This window comes from Hypanus sabinus, chromosome 4 (genome assembly GCF_030144855.1).
Source record: "Hypanus sabinus isolate sHypSab1 chromosome 4, sHypSab1.hap1, whole genome shotgun sequence".
Lineage (NCBI taxonomy): Eukaryota > Metazoa > Chordata > Chondrichthyes > Myliobatiformes > Dasyatidae > Hypanus > Hypanus sabinus.
The window spans coordinates 92948025-92969265 of record NC_082709.1 but is presented as its reverse complement, the minus strand read 5'-3'; the positions used below and the strand labels follow the sequence as shown (position 1 = coordinate 92969265).

Genomic DNA, 21241 nt, shown 5'->3' with positions numbered 1-21241 from the left:
TCAGAAGTGCCATGCACTTCGCCGGGAGGAGATCCAACTTGAGTCCGAGGCTTCACCGAAACTGTTAGGCCTTTTTCCCCGCCGACTTGCGCAGTCTTCGAAGTAGTAGCTTTCTTCTGTTTCAGTTTAGGAGCCATATCTAAAAATAATCCTGAGTTGCTTATAAATAGTTTCTAGTAGGTATTTGTTAACTCTCCTTCACTTAAACCCTATTTCATTACTTTTTATGAGGGAGCTGGATTCCCAATGTCTCGATCCTACGTCATCACGTGACGCCCCCCACCTGTTGTTGAGGGGAGTGGCCACAGGGGTACTCTGCCATGGTTGTTTAACCCCTTTCCCCTTCCTGACAGTCACCCAATTTCCTGTGTCCTGCACCTTGGGTATAACTACCTCTCTATATGGGAAGATGAAGGAAGTGTGGTAAAAAGTTGTCTACAAGGACTTTAGCAAGGTCCAAGCTGGTCCAGGAGGTGAGATCTCATGGGATCTAAGTTAACACAGACAATTTTATGTAAAGTTGGCTTAACAGTGGTAGAAAGAGTGTAGTGGTAGAGGGTTGTTTTCAGACTGGAGGCTAGTGAGAGATTGCTGCAGGGATAGGTGCTGGGTTCACTGTGGTTCATTAATTATATAAATGATCTGGATGGGAATCTTGGAGACACGGTTAGTAGATCTTCAGATGACACGAAAATGGTGGTATAGTGGACAGCAAAGATTACAATGGAATCTTGGTCAAATGGGCCTATGGGCCAAGAATTGGCAGATGGGGTTTAATTCAGACAAATAAGAAGTATTGCATTCTAGTAAGACAACACAAGGCAGGACTTATATTGTAAATTACAGAGCCACAGAGGGCTTTTCAACAGAGAGACCAAGGGGTGCAGGTACAGTACATCCATTATCAAGGGCCCCCACAATCCACTCTTCTCACTGCTATCATTAGGCAGGAGGGACTCTGTACCCTTAGCTAGGTTTTGGAACAGTTATTACTCTGCAATCTTCAGGTTCCTCGTAGAGCATGGATAATTCTCTCAATTCAACACTGAGCTGATTCCACAACCGATAGACTCATTTTCAAGGACACAACAGCTCAAATTCTCAGTATTATTTATTTAAAATTTGTATTTGCACAATTTGCCACCTTTGCACATTAGTTATTCGTCAGTCTTTTTATGTAGTTTTCATAAATTCTCTTGTATTTCTTTATTTTCCTGTAAATGCCTACAAAAATGAATCTGAAGGTTGTACATGGTGACATAAATGTACATACTTAAATTTACTTTGACTTTGACTTTGACATAGTTCTTTGAAAGTGCAGAAAGGGTAGGCAGGATGGCGAAAAGGAGATTTGGCATGCTTGTTTTAGTCAAAATTCAAAGTATATATATACATGGAAGGTTAGTTAAGAAGGTTCAGTCGTTAGGTATTAATGCTGGAGTAATAAAATGGATTCAACAGTGGCTAGGTGGGAGATGCCAGAGAGTAGTGGTGGATAATTGTTTATCGGGATGGAGGCCGGTGACTAGCGGGGTGCCTCAGGGATCTGTTTTGGGCCCAATGTTGTTTGTAATATACATAAATGATCTGGATGATGGGGTGGTAAATTGGATTAGTAAGTATGCCGATGATACTAAGGTAGTAGGTGTTGTGGATAATGAGGTGGGTTTTCAAAGCTTGCAGGGAGATTTATGCTAGTTAGAAGAATGGGCTGAACATTGGCAGATGGAGTTTAATGCTGAGAAGTGTGAGGTTCTACATTTTGGCAGGAATAATCCAAATAGAACATACAGGATAAATGGTAGGGCATTGAGGAATGCAGAGGAACAGAGAGATCTAGGAATAACAGTGCATAGTTCCCTGAAGGGGGGTCTCATGTAGATAGGGTGGTGAAGAAAACTTTTGGAACGCTGGCCTTTATAAATCAGAGCATTGAGTACAGAAGTTGGGATGTAATGTTGAAATTGTACAAGGCATTGGTAAGGCCAAATTTAGAATATTGTGTACAGTTCTGGTCACCGAATTATAGGAAAGATATCAATAAATTAGAGAGAGTGCAGAGACAATTTACTAGGATGTTACCTGGGTTTCAGCACTTAAGTTACAGAGAAAGGTTGAACAAATTAGGTCTCTATTCATTGGAGCGTAGAAGGTTGAGGGGGGATTTGATCGAGGTATTTAAAATTTTGAGAGGGATAGATAGAGTTGACGTGAATAGGCTGTTTCCATTGAGAGTAGGGGAGATTCAAACGAGAGGACGTGATTTGAGAGTTAGGGGGCAGAAGTTTAAGGGAAACACGAGGGGGTATTTCTTTACTCAGAGAGTGATAGCTGTGTGGAATGAGCTTCCTGTAGAAGTAGTAGAGGCCAGTTCAGTTGTGTCATTTAAGGTAAAATTGGATAGGTATATGGACAGGAAAGGAGTGGAGGGCTATGGGCTGAGTGCGGGTAGGTGGGACGAGGTGAGATTAAGAGTTCAGCACGGACTAGGAGGGCCGAGATGGCCTGTTTCCGTGCTGTGATTGTTATATGGTTATATTTATTATCAAAGTATGTACATAACCTTGAAGATTGACTTTTTGCAGGAAACCACAAAATAAAGAAACACAATAGAGACATTAATAAAATACACACAACAACAAAGACAGTTCCAGCTGTTATGTTTTGGAAATACAAACATAAAACTAATTGAAAGGAAAACACTGGGAGACCAGAATAAACTTGTACTCTTCATTTGTTCTTTTAGTGAGATGTGCCCTAATGATATTGTGGCGTGATAACGTATGCCATCCACATACTTTTACATATAACCTGTGATGAATTAAACAAAAAATGCTGAATCAAACAATATATTTACAAGATTATTCAAGTATTTCTGAAATATTAAATCACAGCACTCCTCCCTACTTAGCTATAAACTCCAACTCAATGTAGAATGCATCTCAACTTAAATCTATAACATATTGCTTTCTAGTCACATACGGATGCAGTACACTATATAATGCAACCGCTATATAGACATGTACAGTATAGTAAATTTTAAGTTGTCCCAGTCAAACTTAAAGATTTAAGCACTGTGGAGGATTTCTTACTCTTGTGGGATAACATCTTTCCTGAAAGGGTGGGGGGGGGGGGGTGGTTGTGGTCACTCTGCCTGACAGGTGAGACTTGTGGCTGTGAAGCGATCTCAGGGCCTCCTCCATGGTGATTGTAGCAGCTGATTCTGAAACTGCAAGAAGTGGTTCTGCCAGTCTTGGACACCCTTTCCTCTAGTCATGTTCGCATCCCAAACAGTGTGAGGCAAGCTGCTTGATCTGCTGATCTATTCTATGCCACCAGACAAAGTTTCAAGCCAACCCTTTCATTCTAACCATGCCTACATGATTGGCAGGTTGCTCCTTCAAAACTTTAGCTATAAACTTGGATTATACACCAACTTTCAATCCCCACATAAGGCAACATCCATAAAGGGTAAGTTAATCCTGGTGCTGGTAACAATTAGGGAACTGGGATTTCTGCTGCACATTCCAGTCATTTTATGTTGCCAGATACTCCTGGGGCAGTCTTTTCCCTGTGAATCATCTGTGCCATAATAGGGAGACTTTCACAGAGTCACAGAGTTGTAGAAAATTACCACATAGAAACAGGCCTTTTGGCCAATCTGGTCTGTGCTAACCCTATCCAAACTACAATTAAATATTGAAATTGAGCTCACATGCACCACTTATGCTGGCAGTTCATTCCACACACTAGTGACCCTCTGAGTGAAGAAGTTTCCCCTCATGTTCTTCTTAAACTTATTGCCTTTCACCCCTAACCCATGACCTTTGGCTGTAGTCCCACCCAACTTCAGTGAAAAAAGCCTGCTTATGTTTACCCTATCTATATTCCTCATAATTTTGTATACCTCTATTAAACCACCTCAATAAAGTCCTAACCTATTCAATCTTTCCTTATAACTCAGGTCCTCCAGACCTGGCAACATCCTTGTAAATTTTCTCTGTACCCTTTCAACTGTAATTACATCTTTCCTGTAGGTAGGTGTCCAAAACTAGACACAATACTCCAAATTAGGCTTCACCAATGTCTTATACAGCTTCAGCATAACATCCCATCTCCTCTACTCGGTACTTTGATATAATTGTGCCAGAATCTTTCTTTATGACTCTATCTACCTGTGATGCCACTTTCAATGAATTATGTATCTGTATTTCCAGATCCCTTTGTTCTACAGCACTCCTCAGTGCCCTACAGTTCACTCTTTAAGACCTACACTGGTCGGTCCTACTGAAATACAAAACCTCACACTTGCATGCATTAAGATCCATCTGCCATTTTTCAGCCCATTTTCCCAGCTGAAGGCCATGATTGCCTTCCTCACTGTCTACTACACCACAAATCTTGGTGTAATTTACAAATTTTCTGATCCAGTTAACCATTGTTGTCCAGATTATTGATATAGATGACAAACAACAACAGGCCCAGTACCAATTACAGCACTTCACTAGCAGGCCTCCAGTCAGAGGGGCAGCCATCTACTACCCCTCTACCATCTACTACCTTCTTGACCAGCCTCCCATGTGGGACCTTGTTAAGTGCCTGCTGAAACCCATGTAGACACTGCCATCCACTGCCTTGCTTTCATCAATTTTCCTGGTAACATTCTTGAAAAACTCTATAAGATTAGTTAGACATAATCTAACAAACACAAAGCCATGCTGACTATCCCTAATCAATCCCTGTTTATCCAAATACTCATATATCCAGTCCCTTAGAATACCTTGCAATAACTTTCCCACTACTGATTTCAGTAATGAGGGTGAACTCTCTCCCATATAAGTAGTGGTTGAAATGTTTTACTTGCCAAACTAGACCCCAGGCCTCCATGTTAATCTGTGCATAATGTTTCTCTACAATGGTAAGGGAATATGATGCAAAGGCTATGGGGCGTTCACTCACAACGTTTGATATGACTGCACCTGTACCATAAGGTGAGGTGTCTCAGACAAACTTCACTGGACAGTGTGGATCATGATGTGTGGGTATAGTGCCTGGTATCACTATTTGAAAAGTCATCTCACACTGCATTGTCCATTGTCGTTTCTTCCTGATCTGTAGTAATGAATTCAAGAGGTGGAGCAGAGTGACAAGGTTTGGCAGGAACTAGTTATAATAATAGACAAATTGTAAAAAGGACCGTAACTGTGTTATATCCTTCGGGTTTGTTTAATTCTTGTGTGTCAATGGTTTGATGACAGTAAGTGATGCTTGGTTTGAAGAATTCACACTTATGGAGTCATGCTATGAGCCCATAAATTTCTAGTTTTTTTAACACTGTCTTGATATTTTGGGAAAGTTCCTAGCTGCATCTCAATCTGATATAGAAACAGCAATGTCCTTGGTCAAAAAATCCTAAAAGTAGTGAATACAGTCCAATCCATTACTGGCAAAACCCTCCTCACCACTGAGCATTTCGACACAGAATGTTTTCACAGGAAAGAAGAATCCATCATCAGGGATCAGCACCACAAAAGGTACCGGAGCTTCAGGACTCTCACTAGCAGCTTCAGGAACAGTTACTACCCCTCAACCATCAGGCTCTTGAACCAAAAGGCATAACATCATTCAACTTCACTTGCTCTATCACTGAAATGTTCCCACAACCTATGGACTCACTTTCATGGACTCTTCATCTCATGTTCTCATTATTTATTGTTTATTTATTTATTATTATTTCTTTCTTTTTGTATTTGCACAGTTTGTTGTCTTTTGCACACTGGTTGGATGCCCAAGTTGCTGTGGTCTTTCATTAATTCTGTTATGGTTATGATTCTGTAATGAATTTATTGAGTATGCCTGCAAGAAAATGGGTCTCAGGGATGCATATCATTTCATATATGTGCTTTGGTAATAAATACACCCTGAACTTTGATCTTTGACGGTAACAATAAAGTCATCCGGGTAACACTGAGTGCAACCTTGCAGAACCTGGTCCCTGGCTTTCTGCCAGAGTGCAAGTGCAAATGCTACTCCAAAAGCCAGCCTATAAAGATCTTTGTGAGAGCTTATGGTGAGAAACACTGCACTCTTCTTTGGTCTCCATCTGTAAGCAGGCCTCAGCTCAGTTCACTTTGCTGAAGTATTTTCCTGCAGAAAGGTTTGCAAAGATATCCTCTATCCTTGGCAGAGAGTATTGACCGACTCTCAGTACTGGACTGATTGACCTTAAAATCACTACAGACCCTGATAGACCCATTCTTCTTGGCATTGCCCATGGGCTCCACTCAAAAATTCCGTCAGCTAGCATGTGAACTAGCTCACTGGCTACTTTATCACGGATGGTATAAGGAACTGGACTGGCTTTGTGAAACTTTGATGCGGCATTTTCATTTAATACAATTGTGTCCTTGATATTTTTGAGTTTTCCAATGCATTCCTTGAACACAGCTTTTTAAACTTGCTTTCAGTTGACTCGTTTCCAGATGATGCATAGGTCTCCAATCACGTTGTATTTGTCACAGCCCAACAATGCTGGCCCTCCTGCTTTTGTCACATACAAACCCAATGTGGCTTGTTGGTTGTTGTATTTCACTGTTACAGATGTACTGTAATTCCCACAGGAATGATCTTTTCTCCAGAGGAAGTTCTGAGTTGGATATCTTTGAAATGTCATTCAAACTTATTTTGTGGAATGACTGAAACAGCCAAGCCCATGTCCAATTCCATTTTAATTAATTTCCTGTTCATTTCTGGTGTAATCCATATTACTTGTCTATTGCAAATTTGTACACTGTAAATCTTAAGGCTGCATAGTCCTGTGTCACCCTCATCATCATTAGATTTTTCATCAACAGCATTCAGATTAGTATTCTTTTTAAAAATGCTATTTGTTTTTTTAAATCTTTTTCTCTTCCCTGTGCAGTCCATTTATCTGCCCAATATGCTCTTTGTGTGTGTGTTACTTGTTTGCATTTTCTGCAAGTTTCAACTTTAAACCTGCATTGGTCTGGTGCATGTGAGCTCCTGCTACAGTGGTAACACAATTTCTGCTGCCAGACCAGTTTCTGTTTGGATGTTATCATTTCATTCACACTCATTTTCATTCCTGAACACAACTCAATTGCATCTTGGCTGAAGTTTCCATTGATACAATGATTTCAACTGGTCTTTTAAATGAGAGTTGTGCTTCAGTTGGTGCCTGTTTTGAATGCTTTCTTGTAAGATTTCACAAACAAAGCAATCTCTCAGTGCATCATTGAACCCATCACTAAACTGACAATGCTCAGACAACCTTAATTTAATTATGTACACTGAAATGAACTCCTCTTCCTTTTGATTCCGCTTTTGAGACCTAAAATGTTCTACAATCAACCCATTTTTTGGTTCTAAGTATTCCCACATTACTTTCATGATATCAGCAAAGCTTATTTCATCTGGTTTGGTTGGAGCAGTCAAACCTCTAAGCAAACTGTATGATTTTCCATCCAATGCACTCAGTAAAGCTGACACTCGCTTTTCATTGGCTATTTCATTTGCTTCAAAATACAGCTCAATTCATTCAGCATGCAATATCCAGTTATCCCTTATGCAATCAAACCCAACTATCTTTCTGATTTAGCCAGTCATTCCTGTTTTTTAAAAAATTATTATTATCACCCAGTACTCATTATTAATAACCCTGCAAATTTGTCCATTTTCTGCCTTTTTAAAAAATTTCAACAGTTTATCTCTGCTTGCAAAGAAAGCATGCTGCACGTTTTGTTTAAACTCATACATCTCGCTGCACTTCAGCAGGTAGGTAGAGTTGTCTCAGGTTCATTCTAAAACTTACTCATTGCCACTGTTATGTTTTCTAACTCCAAAACATAAAACTAATCAAAAGAAAACCACCGGCTGACTGGGATAATCACGTATTCTTCATTTTCACTTCAAGAAAGGTGCACCCTTATAATATGGTGGCGTACTGACATATACCATTCATGTACTTTTACATAATAAATTATTTAAACTAACAAAGAATGCTTAATCAAACAACACATTTACAATATTACACAAATATTATTGAAATATTAAAGACACAACACCATTGTTTGAAAAAAAGAGCAAACTTTTAAACAGTAAAAAATGTAAACAAATAACACACAGAACACGAACTGCAGAGTCCCTGAAAGCAAGTCCAGTGCTGAGGTGAATGACAGTGGTTCCAGGCCACAGCTGCAGAAGTAGTTCAGTGCAATTACATGGTACAATTACAATATTTAGACCATAAGGCCATAACAAATAGGAGCAGAATTAGGCCATTTGGCCCATTGTCTCTGATCTGCCATTCAACCATGGCTGTGTACATACATCTACTGATGCCTCTGGACACATCTTCAGTGATGTTCCTGGAATCATCGGGTGTTTCGGGGCTTTCAACATCATACACCCTCCTCCAGGTGACCCCGGCACTGATCAGACCCCAGCTTGTGTCCAGATGGCTAGCTACACAGGACTCCATGGCTCCCCTCTTTTGAGCCACAGCCAACATGAGGCCCTCTCTGCTGCATCGGTGGTATTGCGGATGGCTCTCCTCTTCCTGCCCAAATTGCTGAAGGCTCTGGGTAAGGAATGTGCTGCGAATCCCCTACATCCAGCCTCCACTGGGAGATGCCTCGCTCTCCATCCAGCCTGCTGGCAGTTGCCTTTTCAAAGGCCTCTTCCAAGTGATCTTCCCATGGGACTGTCAGCTCCAGCATCACCACCTGCTTCGTAGACTCAGACACAAGGATGATGTCTGGTCGCAGGGTGGTGGCTGCGATATAGTCAGGGAACCTCAGATCCCAAGGTCCACCAACAGCTACCAGTCCCTTGCAGAGGTCAGGATACCTGCTGATGTTCTTTTGGCGGGTATTGGCTGCTCCCCAGCTCTGACAAAGGCAATGGTCAGCTTGGAGGGTCGGGACCACTTCGCCCACTCCACTCCTGTGAAGATGGCTTCAACAATGGTCTTCAGGACCTGATCATGCCTCCATTGGTACCGTCCCTCACCATGTGCCCTTGTGCGGCTGCTGAGGATGTGCTCCAGGGTTCCTCGCTTGGAACACAGTGGGCATGCTGATGACTCTGCTTTGGCCCATGTGTGCAGGTTTGATGGGCTTGGAAGCACATTGTACACTGCCTGGATGAGAAATTGGATGTGGTGAGGTTTGGCTTTCCAAAGCTCAGCCCAGGTCACTTCCCTCTCAACCGCATTCTCCCATCTTGTCCAAGCTCCCTGTTGCTTCATTCCCTCTGCCTTGCAGGTTCTCCTCTCTTCCACTGCTGCTCTCACCTCCTCCTGAACTAGGTGACGCCTTTCCTTCTCTCTGATGGTGTCCATTTGAGGAGTTGGAAAGGATCCTAGCCCAGCTTGGCCTCATGTAACCACTCCCACCTGTGATACAGCCTTCTGCTTCCTGAACAGCTTCCTCTGCCCTCCACTTCCTGCCAGTCCTCACTTGGATCCCTGCTCTAGCCACATTCGGATCACTTGAGTCCTTGTATTGTACCACTTCTCTGACTCTTGTTACCTTGAATTCGCCCTCCAAGGATTTGAAGGGCAGTTGCAGTTTGTTGTGGTGTTCATAGAGTGCGATGGTGCTCAGGCTCCTTGACAGCCCCAGCCATCATCCGAGGTGCTTGCTGACCCTCCTCTCTAAGGTTTCGACTGTTGAGATCGGAACTGCATAGACAAGGAGGGACCACAGTATTCTGGGAAGAATGCCATGCTGATCCACCCAGGCTTTGAACTTCCCAGGTTGGCCAGACTTGTCCACAGATTTCAGCCAGCCATCCAACTCGGTGCAGGTCGCCTGAATGGGTGCTGTGTCCCTCAGAGGGCTGTCAAAAACTGTACCTAAGCTCCTGACTGGCTTTTCTGTGATGTTTGGGGTGGCTGTGCCTGCGATGCTGAACCGAAACTTGTTTTCCACCTTGCCTTTCCTCAGCACCATTGATCTTGCTTTGGCTGCTTTGAAACGCATCCAGGCCCACTCCACCAGCTTTTCGAGCCCCTGCAGAATCCACCGGCAGCCGGGGACTGATTCTGGGGTGACTGTGAGGTCATCCCTGAATGCCCTGATGGGTGGTTGCCATTCATTCTGGGCCCTTTGCACTCTTTTTCAGCAGATTTGGTGAGTATGTTCATGGCTGGGGAGAACAGTGTCACTGAGATAGTGCACCCTGTGATGATGCCAATCTCCACCTTGTGCCAGCTCGATGTACTTTGCTCCTGAAGAGACCCTCACCCTGAAGTTGCTGTAATAATCAGCGATAAGGTCTCTGATTCTGCAGGGGATGTGATACTTGGTCAGTGTGAGCTGCACCAGCTTGTGCGGAATGGAGCCATATGCATTTGCCAGGTCAAGCCACAGCACTGACAGGTTGCCCTTGTTCTCTCTGGCCTCCCTGATGAGCTGTATCATCACACCGATATGTTCCAGACAGCTGGCATCCCTGAAATGCCACCCTTCTGGACTGATGTATCAATATAAGTGTTCTTTGCTAGGTAGGTGCACAGCCAATTGGAAACCGCGCTGAAGAAGATCTTCCCCTTCAGACACAGCAGGGAGATGATGTGGAACTAGTCTGTCTGGGTGGCATTTTCTTCCTTCGGGATCCATACCCCTTCAGCCACTCTCCAGTATTCTGGGATCTTCTCCCTTCTCCAGAAGATTCTCAGGATCTTCCACAGACCAAGCAGGAGTTTGGGGCAGTTCTTGTACGCTTTGCATGAGGTGCTGCTTGAGTCCTGGAGCCGAGCTTGCCTTGCTTTGCGGACAACCTCTCCGATTGTCATGATCTGCCATTCAATCATGACTGATTTATTACTCTCTCAACCCCATTCTCCTGCCTTCTCCCAGTAAGTTTTCCCACCCTGACTTATCAAGAAGCTATCAACATTAAATATATCCACAGTCGTCTATGGTAATGAATTCTGCAGATTCACCTCCCTCTGCCAAAGAAGTTCCTCATCATTTCCATCCTAAATGGACATCACTCTATCGAAAATATTTAAAAGACATTTGGTCATTGACATGGATTGACAGGAGGCAAAAAGTAGGAATAAAGGGATCCTTCTTGGATTGGCTGCCAGTGACTGGTGGTGTTCCACAGGGGTCTGTGTTGGGGACTGCTTCCTTTTACGTTGCATATCAATGATACAAATGACAAAATTGATGGCTTTGTGGCCAAGTTTGTAGACAACATGAAGATTGGTGGCGGGAGGGCAGGGGCTATTGAGGATGCAGAGAGGCTGCAGAAGGACTTAGATTAGGAGAGTGGGCAAAGAAGTGGCAAGAAGTGTATGGCCATGCACTTTGGTAGAAAGAGTAAAATCATAGACTGTTTTGTAAGTGGAGAGAAAATTCAAAAAAATTGAGGTACAAAGGGATTTGGGAGCCCTCATGCGGTTGAGTCTGTGGTGAGGAAGACAAATGCAACGTTAGCATTCATTTCAAGAGGACTAGAATATAAAAGCAAGGATATAATTCTGAGGCTGTATAAAATACTGGTGAGGCCTCAATTGGGGTATCATGAACAGTTTTGGGCTTATTTAAGAAAGGATGTGCTGACATTGGAGAGTGTTCAGAGAAGATTCACGAGAATGATTCCAGGGTATTATTCTTGGTTATCGCATGTGCACTGATTGAAAGCTCTGAGCCTGTATTCACTGGAATTTAGAAAAATGAGGGGGGATCTCATTGAAACCTCTCTAGATAGAGTGGATGTAAAGAGGACTTTTCCTTTGGTGGGTGGAGTCTAGGACCTGAGGGCACAACCTCAAAATAGTGGGATGTCTGTTTGGGACAGAGATGAGGAGGAATTTCCTTAGCCAAAGAGTGTTGAATCTGTGGAATTTTTTGCCACATGCAGCCCTGGAGGCCAGGTGAATAGGTGCGTTTAAAGTGGAGGTTGATAGGTTATTGATTAGTGAAAGGTTATGGGGAGAAGGTAGGAGAATGGGGTTGAGAAGGAAATACGTTTTATGGTAGTGTGGTGAACTACATATACCTGTCTGGACACGCCCCTCTGCTGACTGCTCCTGTGGCTCCTCCCACAGACCCCTGTATAAAGGCAATTGGAGCAGACTTGATGGGCCAGATGGCTGAATCCTGCTCCTAAATCTTATGGTCTTTGATGCAAGAGACCAAGAGTAAGCCACTGAACCTAAAATAGCCAGCAGAGTGGAGAGCTAGAACAGCCTTTGCCTCACAGCTCTGGTGGGCTGGCTTCAATCCTGATCTCCGCAGTTGTCTGTATGAGTTTACACATTCTCCCTGTGACCATTTGGCTTTCTTTCCATATCCCAAGACATGCCAGTTGATGGGTTAACTGGCCACCCTAAATTGCCCCTAGTGTGTTGCTAAGTGGTAAAATTCTGGGGGCAATGATGGGAATGTAGTGAGAATAAAAGTGCTGTATATTCAGGGAAAGATCAGCACGGAAACAAGTACTTCAGCCCACCACATCCATGGTGGTATATCCTGTGATAGTTCAAAGCATATTTATTATTAAACTACATATATGGTACCATATACTACCCAGAGATTCATTTCCTTGCAGGGATTCACAGTAGAACAGAGAAATACAATAAAATGAAAGAGAAACCACAGACAAAAAAAGACTGACAAGTGACTGATGTGCAGTGCAGGCGCTGTGGTTGCACAACAGTTAGTGAGACGCTCTTACAGCTCAGGGAATTCTAGACTTCGGAGTTCAATTCTGCCACCATTCTTCCAGGGGTCTCTGTACATCCTCCCCGTGGAATGCCTGGGTTTTCCTTGGGTGCTCTGGTTTCCTCTCACAGTCCAATGATGTACTGGGTAGGTTAATCAGTCATTGTAATATTGTCGAGTGATTAGTTTGTAGTTAAAAAAAGTTGCAGGGTTGCTGGGAGACTGTGACTTAAAGGGCCACAAGGGCTGACTCGGAGCTGTATTGCTAAATAAACAAATAAACCAATAATAGTAACCACATGAGTTGTAGAGTCCTTGACTGTGAGTCCATGGATTGTGGACTCAGTTCAGTGTTGAATCCATGACTGTGAATCCAGAGATTGTGAATCAGTTCATCGCTAAGTGAGTGAGCCCTGGTTTAGGAGTCTGATGGTTGACTGGTAATAACTGTTCCTGAGGTTGGTGGTGTGAGACTTGAGGATCCTGCACCTCCTTTCTGATGGCAGCAAGGAGAAGACAGCATGGCCTGGAAGGTGGGGGTCCTTGATGATGGATGCGGCTTTCTTATGACAGTGTTCCGTGTAGATGTGCTCATTTGCAGTGAGTGTTTTTCCTGTCATGGTTGAGCCATAGACACTACTTTTTGTACACTTCATAGCCTTCTCCTCCTCCCATTATAAGATTCTCCTTTGAAGTATTTGGCATGGAAATAAAAAATGCACCCAAGTTCTTTAAATGTTAATATATGAGATGACGTAACTGCTTTCAAAACAACAACATGCTTAACAGAGAGACTTACATAATTTTTGCTGATGTAGTTTTGTCCGATGATACATCAGGTGTCCACCTTGGTGTTTTTCTTTCAGCGGATGAGAGTTCCTGTTTGCCTTCCTTTCAGGCAGTGAGCCTCTCCTATTTCTCATTCTGGGTCTCCCATAATTTTATGCACTATTGCATATGCTTAATCATATCTGGCTCAAAGCTTTGGAAGTGTAATTGGCTATCTGATTTTCTAAGCTGCAGACCTTGTTTTCATCAGCTTTAATGCTGGAGCATTAATGTTGACACTTGAAATTAGGCCTTTTCAAAGTGAAATATTGATGTACATTTAGTGAGAGAAATAAAAGCAACCCACAAGCTTCTGCCTGAAGTGGACTTGAGAAGCAATTTATTTTTGAATTACGTAATGACCTTAGTGAAAAAAGTAAATCCAAAGTTGCCCTTATTTTTGTTCCATCAAATTACATCCATGATACTTCCCAATTTTAGCTAACAAGTCCCTAAAGTCTTCCCATTGCTTCAGCCATGCAGTAACTTCCAAAAATAAATGCTTTTATTGCTGGCCTGTCTAATATTCTCTAGGAACTAATCCATCAACTTGAGTGAAAAGCTTGAAATTGCACTCGAAGAACAATTTCCATTATTTCTCAATTAACTCTCACAGTTATCGGTGACTATTTGCCATATCACTCTGTTATAATGCTAAAACAAAATTCTGTATAGCTTGTTATGAGATGACTCTGACAGTGCAATTATGTAAAACAAATTTAGATTCAAGATTCACGATTGTTTAATGTCATTTCCTGTACACCTCCCTGATGGTGAATGAAATAATTGTTACTCCAGATCCGATACAGCCCAAAAAAACCCATAAAAGATAAAGAAAACAACAATAATAAACACACCATGAACTTAAATATATAAAATGGCTTACATACATAGATTGATCATATGCCCATAAAGTGTCTCTAGGCTACATGTAAGGTGACTGATGAGAAATCATAAAGTAGCGGTGGAGGTGTTGATCAGCCTTACTGCTTGGGGAAAGCAACTGTTTTGGAGTCTGGTGGTTCTGGTGCCGATGCTACGTAGCCTCCTCCCTGATGGGAGTGGGACAAACAGTCCATGAGCAGGGTGGGTGGGATTCTTTGTGATGCTACTGGGTTTTTTCTCTGGCACCTTTCTGTATATATATCCTTGATGGCAGGTAGGCTGGTGCCAGTGATGCATTGGTAGCTTTCTCTACCTGTTATAGAGCTTCCTATCCACCACAGTGCAGTTGCTGTACCGAGCAGTGATGCAGCTTGTCAGGATGCTCTCTACTACACATTTGTACAACGATGTGAGTATTGGTGTGCAAAGTCCAACTCTCTTCAGCCTCCTCAGAACGTAAAAGCACTGGTGAGCTTTCTTAACTGTGTATAATGTGTTCTGAGACCATGAGATGTTGTGTGTGACGTGCACTCCCAGGAGTTTGAACCTGTTCACGCTTTCGGCTGCTGTGCTGCTGACGGTAAAGAGAGGTGTGAGTGGTGTGAAGTCGATAGCCATCTCCTTTGTCTCATTGATAGTGAGGAAGAGTTTATTCGCCTGGCACCAGGCTTCAAGCTCTTCCAAATAATAGGAAAGTCTGTCTGTCAAGGACACTTATGTCCGAATGCTGTTTCTGCATTTCAGTTCAATATTCAACACAGACTTTGGTAAATAAACTGCTACTTGTCTGTCTCTCTGTATGCCGTCTTATTGCTGTTGGTGATGAGCCCCACCACTGTTGTGTCATCAGCAAACTTGAAAATGACTTTAAGGTTGCAGTCATGTGTGAGCAGAGTGTACCGTGTTCAGGATGATGGGGAGGGAGGAGCGGTTGTGCATCCTGACTGCCATACAGACCCAGCTGTTTGTTCTGCACCCTCTTCCTGAGATAGGGTTTGCGGAGATCCTAACGTAAGCGCAAGGGTTGACACAGGACCAGTATAGCTGGTGAGTAGTTGGCTGTGGAGTGTGCTGTATTGTGATATACAAGGAGGAAATATGCAAGCTTTTGATTCAGCGTTAATGTACTGTGTTCTGTTCACATTGCTTGCAGTGTGTTTAGACTCTGGCAAAACTTTCTGCCAAGAGATTCACAGCTGGGTGGCATGGTGCAGATGTAATATGTCTTACTCCATTCACTTCAGGAATGATTGAAACTGTTCCACAACAAACTGTGGTCCATTCTCACTGACTGAATGTTCTGGAACACCAGTCCTTGAGAAGAGGCTTTTCAACACATCAACTGTAGGCTGTAGTGGAGGCTATTGGAAACACTTTTGTCCGCTTTGTAGCTGCACCCACTACTACCAAGAAATTTGTGCCTTTGAACAGTCCAGCAAAATCCAGATGAATCCTCTGCCAGGGCAGTGCAGGCCATTCCCAGAGACGGAGAGGCACTGCTCTTGGCATCTTCTGGATGTGTTGGCATCCTGAACAGTGCATGGCAAGCTGTTCAATCTGTTGATCTATCCAAGGCCACCAAAGAAAGCTTTGAGCCAACACTTGTAGCATGTAGCTCCTCCATCACTTTAGCTGTCAGCTTGGATGGATGGTACAACTCTCAGTCCCCACATAAGGCAACCTCCATCAAGGGCAAATTCATATTGGTGGTGGTAAAAAATGGGGGAACTGGAGTTTACGCGGCATTTTGGGTGGCCATATAGACCTGGGCATTTCCTGGTTTACGTCTGAATCATCTCTGCTAGAATAAGGAGACTCTCAAATTGCATTGGGGAGAATACATCAAAATGATTGTCTTCTTTTGTAAGTTTTTTATGTATTTCCTTTTCCAAATGCAGACGGGACAATCTGTCTCCATTTCCATGCTTAGTCGTCCTTTTGAAATTCAATCTTGTAACCCATAATTGATCAGTTAAACTAGTGCTTTCCTGGCGTATATAATCAATTAACTCTTCTCTGGCTTCCAGATGGGTACAGGTATAAATTTTACCTGATGTTTTGATGACAAACTCTGCTATCTTCATCAGGGATGATGCCTGGGCATGTCAAGTCCGGTGGTATTTATACCCCCGTCATCCATCCATCCTAGGTTAGTCCTCAACCAATCAGGTTTCGGCTGTCTCACCTTGTTTACAATTGAGTTCCAGTTCTTACTTAGAGTCTTTATTAAAATTCTTTTCTTCTAGTTTTATTTCAATGGTGTCCTTCACTAATAGTCCAAAAAGCCAATGGCATGGCACAGTAGTTTTGTGCCATCAAAGTCAATCCTATGGCCATTGCAAATGCCATGTTCCCTGTTAATGTGGAGCACCACATATCAGCCAAACAGGGTGCATGGTGGAAACCTACATCAAGGAGCACAGGAGGTCTATCTGTTTGGGTTACCTGGAGAAACTGGAGATAGCAGAAAATTGCATTTGCAATGGCCATAGGATTGACTTTGACAGCATAAAACTATTGTGCCATGTCAGTGGCTTTTGGGACCACCTGGTGAAGGAAGTCATTGAAATAATCTAGAGGAAATGAATTTTAACAAAGACGAAGCTCTTGCTCTAAGTAAGAGCTGGAATTCAATTGTAAAGAAGGCGGGTCAGTGGAAACCTGATGGTTTGAACACAAACCAATTAGGATGGATTGATGATGGCGTGTATAAATACAGCCAGACTAAGCATACTCAGGTATCATACCTGATGAAGATTGCAGAATTTGTTATTGAAACATTGGTTAAAATCAATAGCCTGAGAAGTGATTATTTGAATATATATATAATATTACTCAATTTACTACTGAAGTATTAAATACATAGCACCTTGGTCCTTAACCCAATAGGATTATTTTCAAGATGACGCTAAGCTATTCGTGGATACGATAGCAGACCATGAGAATGCTTCTTGCATGTCTTCCACCATTTTTCAGCAGCAGAGTGATAATGTAGCCAGTGATTTAGAAAGGTGAACCAGGATATGTTGGTAGTCTACCTATTGCTTCTAATAATCTGAATTTCCATGTATTGTGTTCAATGCCATTAGATTGGGGTTTGCAAAGTCTTCAATATAAACCAACAAATGTTGGTTGTTTCAATCAGAATTTTGCAATGAAAAGTATCTGCAGCCATGTTAAAGTTGATAGGGTTGTTAAAAAGGCGTATGGTACGTTGGCCTACATTAACTGGAATATGGGGAACAAGAGACATGAGCTCATTGCAGTTCTATTAAACCCTGGTAACCAGCGGTTGGACCACACTTGTTCAATTCTGGTCACCTCATAATAGGATGGATGTGGGAAGTTTTGGTGGAGTACAAGAGAGATTTACCAGAATGTGCCTGGATTAGAGAACAGGTCTTATGAGGATAGCTAGAGTGAGCTAGGACTTTTCTCTTTGGAACAAAGAGGAAATGTGTATAAGATTATAAGAGGCATAGATCAGAGACTTTTACCCAGGGTTGAAGTAGCTAATATGAAGCAGCATAATTTTATATTGATTGGAGGAAAGAGTAAGGGGTTGTGAGAGTTAAGTCTTTTTACACAGATTGGTGGGTGAGGAGATGGTTAGGGACATTTAAGAAACTCTTGTTATAGACACATTGATGTGAGAATAACGGGTTAGATAGATCTCAGAGTAGGGATCAGCACAATATCGTGAGACAGGGGGCCTGTACTGGCTGTAGTGTTCTGTTTGCTATTTTCAAAGTAAATTTATTTATGTTTTTTTTTCATTCTTTTATGTTCTTACCAAAATAGGTATTTATTACTCCGGGAGCGATGAAAGGCGGGATCCGCGGGAAGGCGGCTTCACACCACGTGGCACATGCTTGCCCGCAGGCAAATGGCTGGAAAAAAACCGTGCGAGGAGCCAATCAGGTGAGGGGAGGGGTGGAGGCGGTTTGTGCGAGCACGTGAACATTTCCCGAGCGCGTGCGCTCGCTCGCTCGCATCCGGAGCCACGGTCGGTCCCGCACGATGAACATCCTCAAGCTCTACCGCCCGGTGCGTCCAGATTTTATAGTCGGCAATCATGTTGCGATATCGTTACTTAGCTTCATAAAACGTTAAATGTTCCTTTAGTTTACAATTTGCTGACCTATATTCAACGCATTTATGTGTCCAAGCATGTTATTTAAATCTGTACTTAATATGTTAAATATTCAAATATGAAGTTAAGTTTATGAATTGCAAGATATATTTTGATTGTATGCATATCTATTTTTTAATCCTGTGTACATGCTATTATTTGTTCAAATATAAGGGTGATTTAGGGCAACTTTTCTTTCCCTGGTATAGATTTTCAAGAAAAGTTTTTACTATAGTTTCAAAAGTATTGAAATAGTAACTCAAAATTTTTCAGTATGCTTCATAAATAATATTTTCTTAATAGTTAAGTGAATTTTAAAAACCTTTAATGTGCCAGCATTTCACTATTTTGGGCTTATCCCCGTCCTAATTTTGTCTTCAAAATAAAGTAATAATAAGTATTAAACTGATGAAACTTTTAGTTTGTATCTTCTCACAAAAACTTTTAAAACACATTATTTTTAATAAAATTTGTACGTTTTTGTTTTATTGGGAAGGAACCACTGCCCCCAACACTTCTGTCATGACCAACAGGCAACAGATTTTAGACCAATTTCAAACAACTGCTTATGTTTGCCATGGGAATGAGAAGTGGTGGGAGCACATGGCTAATAACTGACATGTTGATGTCCAGAATTGTGAGTAATTTAAAGATTTATACCTCCTGATCTGACAGTATGTGTATTATGTTATCTACATGAGTCAAATGTTGCTGTTAACAAATCACTTATTTTATTAACTACACAATGTAGTAACTTAAAACCAGGAGTTAGCAGTTTTATACATATATGTGTGTAAATAGAATTCCCAAACTCATGCAAACTCAGGTGTAAGATTTAAAATCATCGATGGTACTGTAACCAAGTTCAGTTCAATGCATGGAGTTGTTACTGGTATGAGAGATATTTTGTAACCCAGAGGTTTGATCCACAATAGGGGAAAAACAAGCACCTCTGAATCCACACACGAGGTTTCACCAACAGTGATCTTCACAGAATATCCTTCTTCACAAGTGGTTACCACAATACCACGCCCGAATTCAGCTGCAGGTCATCCCAAAGTGGTGGCCACAGGATACTCAAACATAATCCACATATGGATCATCACAAAGGGGACCCTCTTCAAGGGAAAACTACCACCTAGGCAGGGGTAGATACACTGGTAGATTCCACAAGGTTACTCCAAACACACACATGATAGCCACTTATCCAGTTCCACGACATACGAAATAACTCCAACAGTGATTTGCCACGGGGGTACCTTCTTCAGTGAACTACCACACCCAGACAAGGGTAAATGCACCAGAGAACCCACTCCTGTGGATTAACTGTGACAGTCACACTTTTGTATTCAAATGGAATAAAACTCACCCTTACGGGCTACTTGGAGAGAATCCAAACAGTGATCTCTTTGTCGCTAGGTTTCTTCTTCAATCCTTCCTCTGTCCTCTCCTCTCTGCAAACTTCTAGTTGCAGCACTTGTGGGAGTCATTTATCAATACTGTGGATTGATCTCAACTCACCCCTTTGGGTTACTGAAAGTTTAAACCAGTGACCCCACTCAACTGGTGTCTTTCATTGACCGAAACCATCTCGACTGTGTGCCTCTCTGTGCCCTTGTATATTCAAAACATGCTGCAGAAAAAACGTAAACTTTCATTGTCCATCACATAACTCCACCTCTCTCACCATTGTAACCAAGCAATTTTGTAGTCAGTAGAAATCCAAGAGTATCCAAACGTCAGTCTCTTTCTCTCGGCATTTTAAAGTGATAGTCCACAGAAACAATGGACCCTAGGGGTATATAATAATTACGTCTCATTACCAAACAAGTTACGATTTCAGTGTTTTAACTGAGAAATAAAGCACCACTTTATTTCTGTATATTTAAATTACATTTACAAGCTAGCTATCTGGTCCAATTAGCAAGTGCTAGCCTGAGCCATTTTTTTTAAAATGAGAAATGTCTTTACCATCACACAAGTTGACAAGATGGCCCCAAAATCATCAGAAACCGATCAAAGAAACTACAGAAACAATTAAAGAAGACCCAGTGAAATATTAGAAGTACCTTGAAAGAAAAAGAAAGATACAATGAAAGAAAAAGAAAGATACAAAGAAAGAAGGGAGACATGAAAACTTAAGATCATCTGACAGACAACAGTGGAGAGTTAATCAAAGAAACAAAAGGTTTGCTGATTAAAAAAGACGGGCATGGGAAGTTTTATAGCAGAGAATGCCCGGTCCGAATCTCCATGAGCCAGCAACAAGAACAGAATGACCTCCATCTTCCTCAGGCTTCACCTCTGCACTAATGAAGACTATAAAAAGGTGCTTTAAATTTCAAGAATTGTTTTTTTCTCCCTGTTGTTGAGATTTTTGTGAATGTTACACAAGTCTTACTGATTTTATTTTTTTAAATGTGCAGAGGATTGAGTAAGTGCTTTGTCAGTGTTTAAAAAACGTGTTCTGTCTTATGGATAGATGAAATGTGAATTATTTCAGAAGGGGAGGGTTATGGAAATGTTTTGAAAGCATTTTTTTTAAACAAGATTGGAGAATGCCTAGTTTAGCTGGACTGTCCATGTTTATGTTTAACGTAGATGGTAACATTGAAGACCTACAGCACAATATAGACCCTTTGGCCCACAAAGCTGTGCCAAACATGTCCTTGCCTTAGAAATTACTGAGGGTTACCCA

General features: G+C 42.0%; 1 protein-coding gene across 2 annotated transcripts in view; it reads left to right on the top strand.

Annotated features, from left to right (window-relative positions):
• Positions 1-21241, top strand: part of LOC132392311 (uncharacterized) — a 100357-nt gene that overhangs the window by 7488 nt on the left and 71628 nt on the right. For both annotated transcript variants that reach the window (XM_059966134.1, XM_059966133.1), the window contains exon 2: positions 18213-18332. In XM_059966134.1, coding sequence (XP_059822117.1) covers positions 18213-18332 — 120 coding nt within the window. The remainder of the gene's footprint in view (positions 1-18212; positions 18333-21241) is intronic.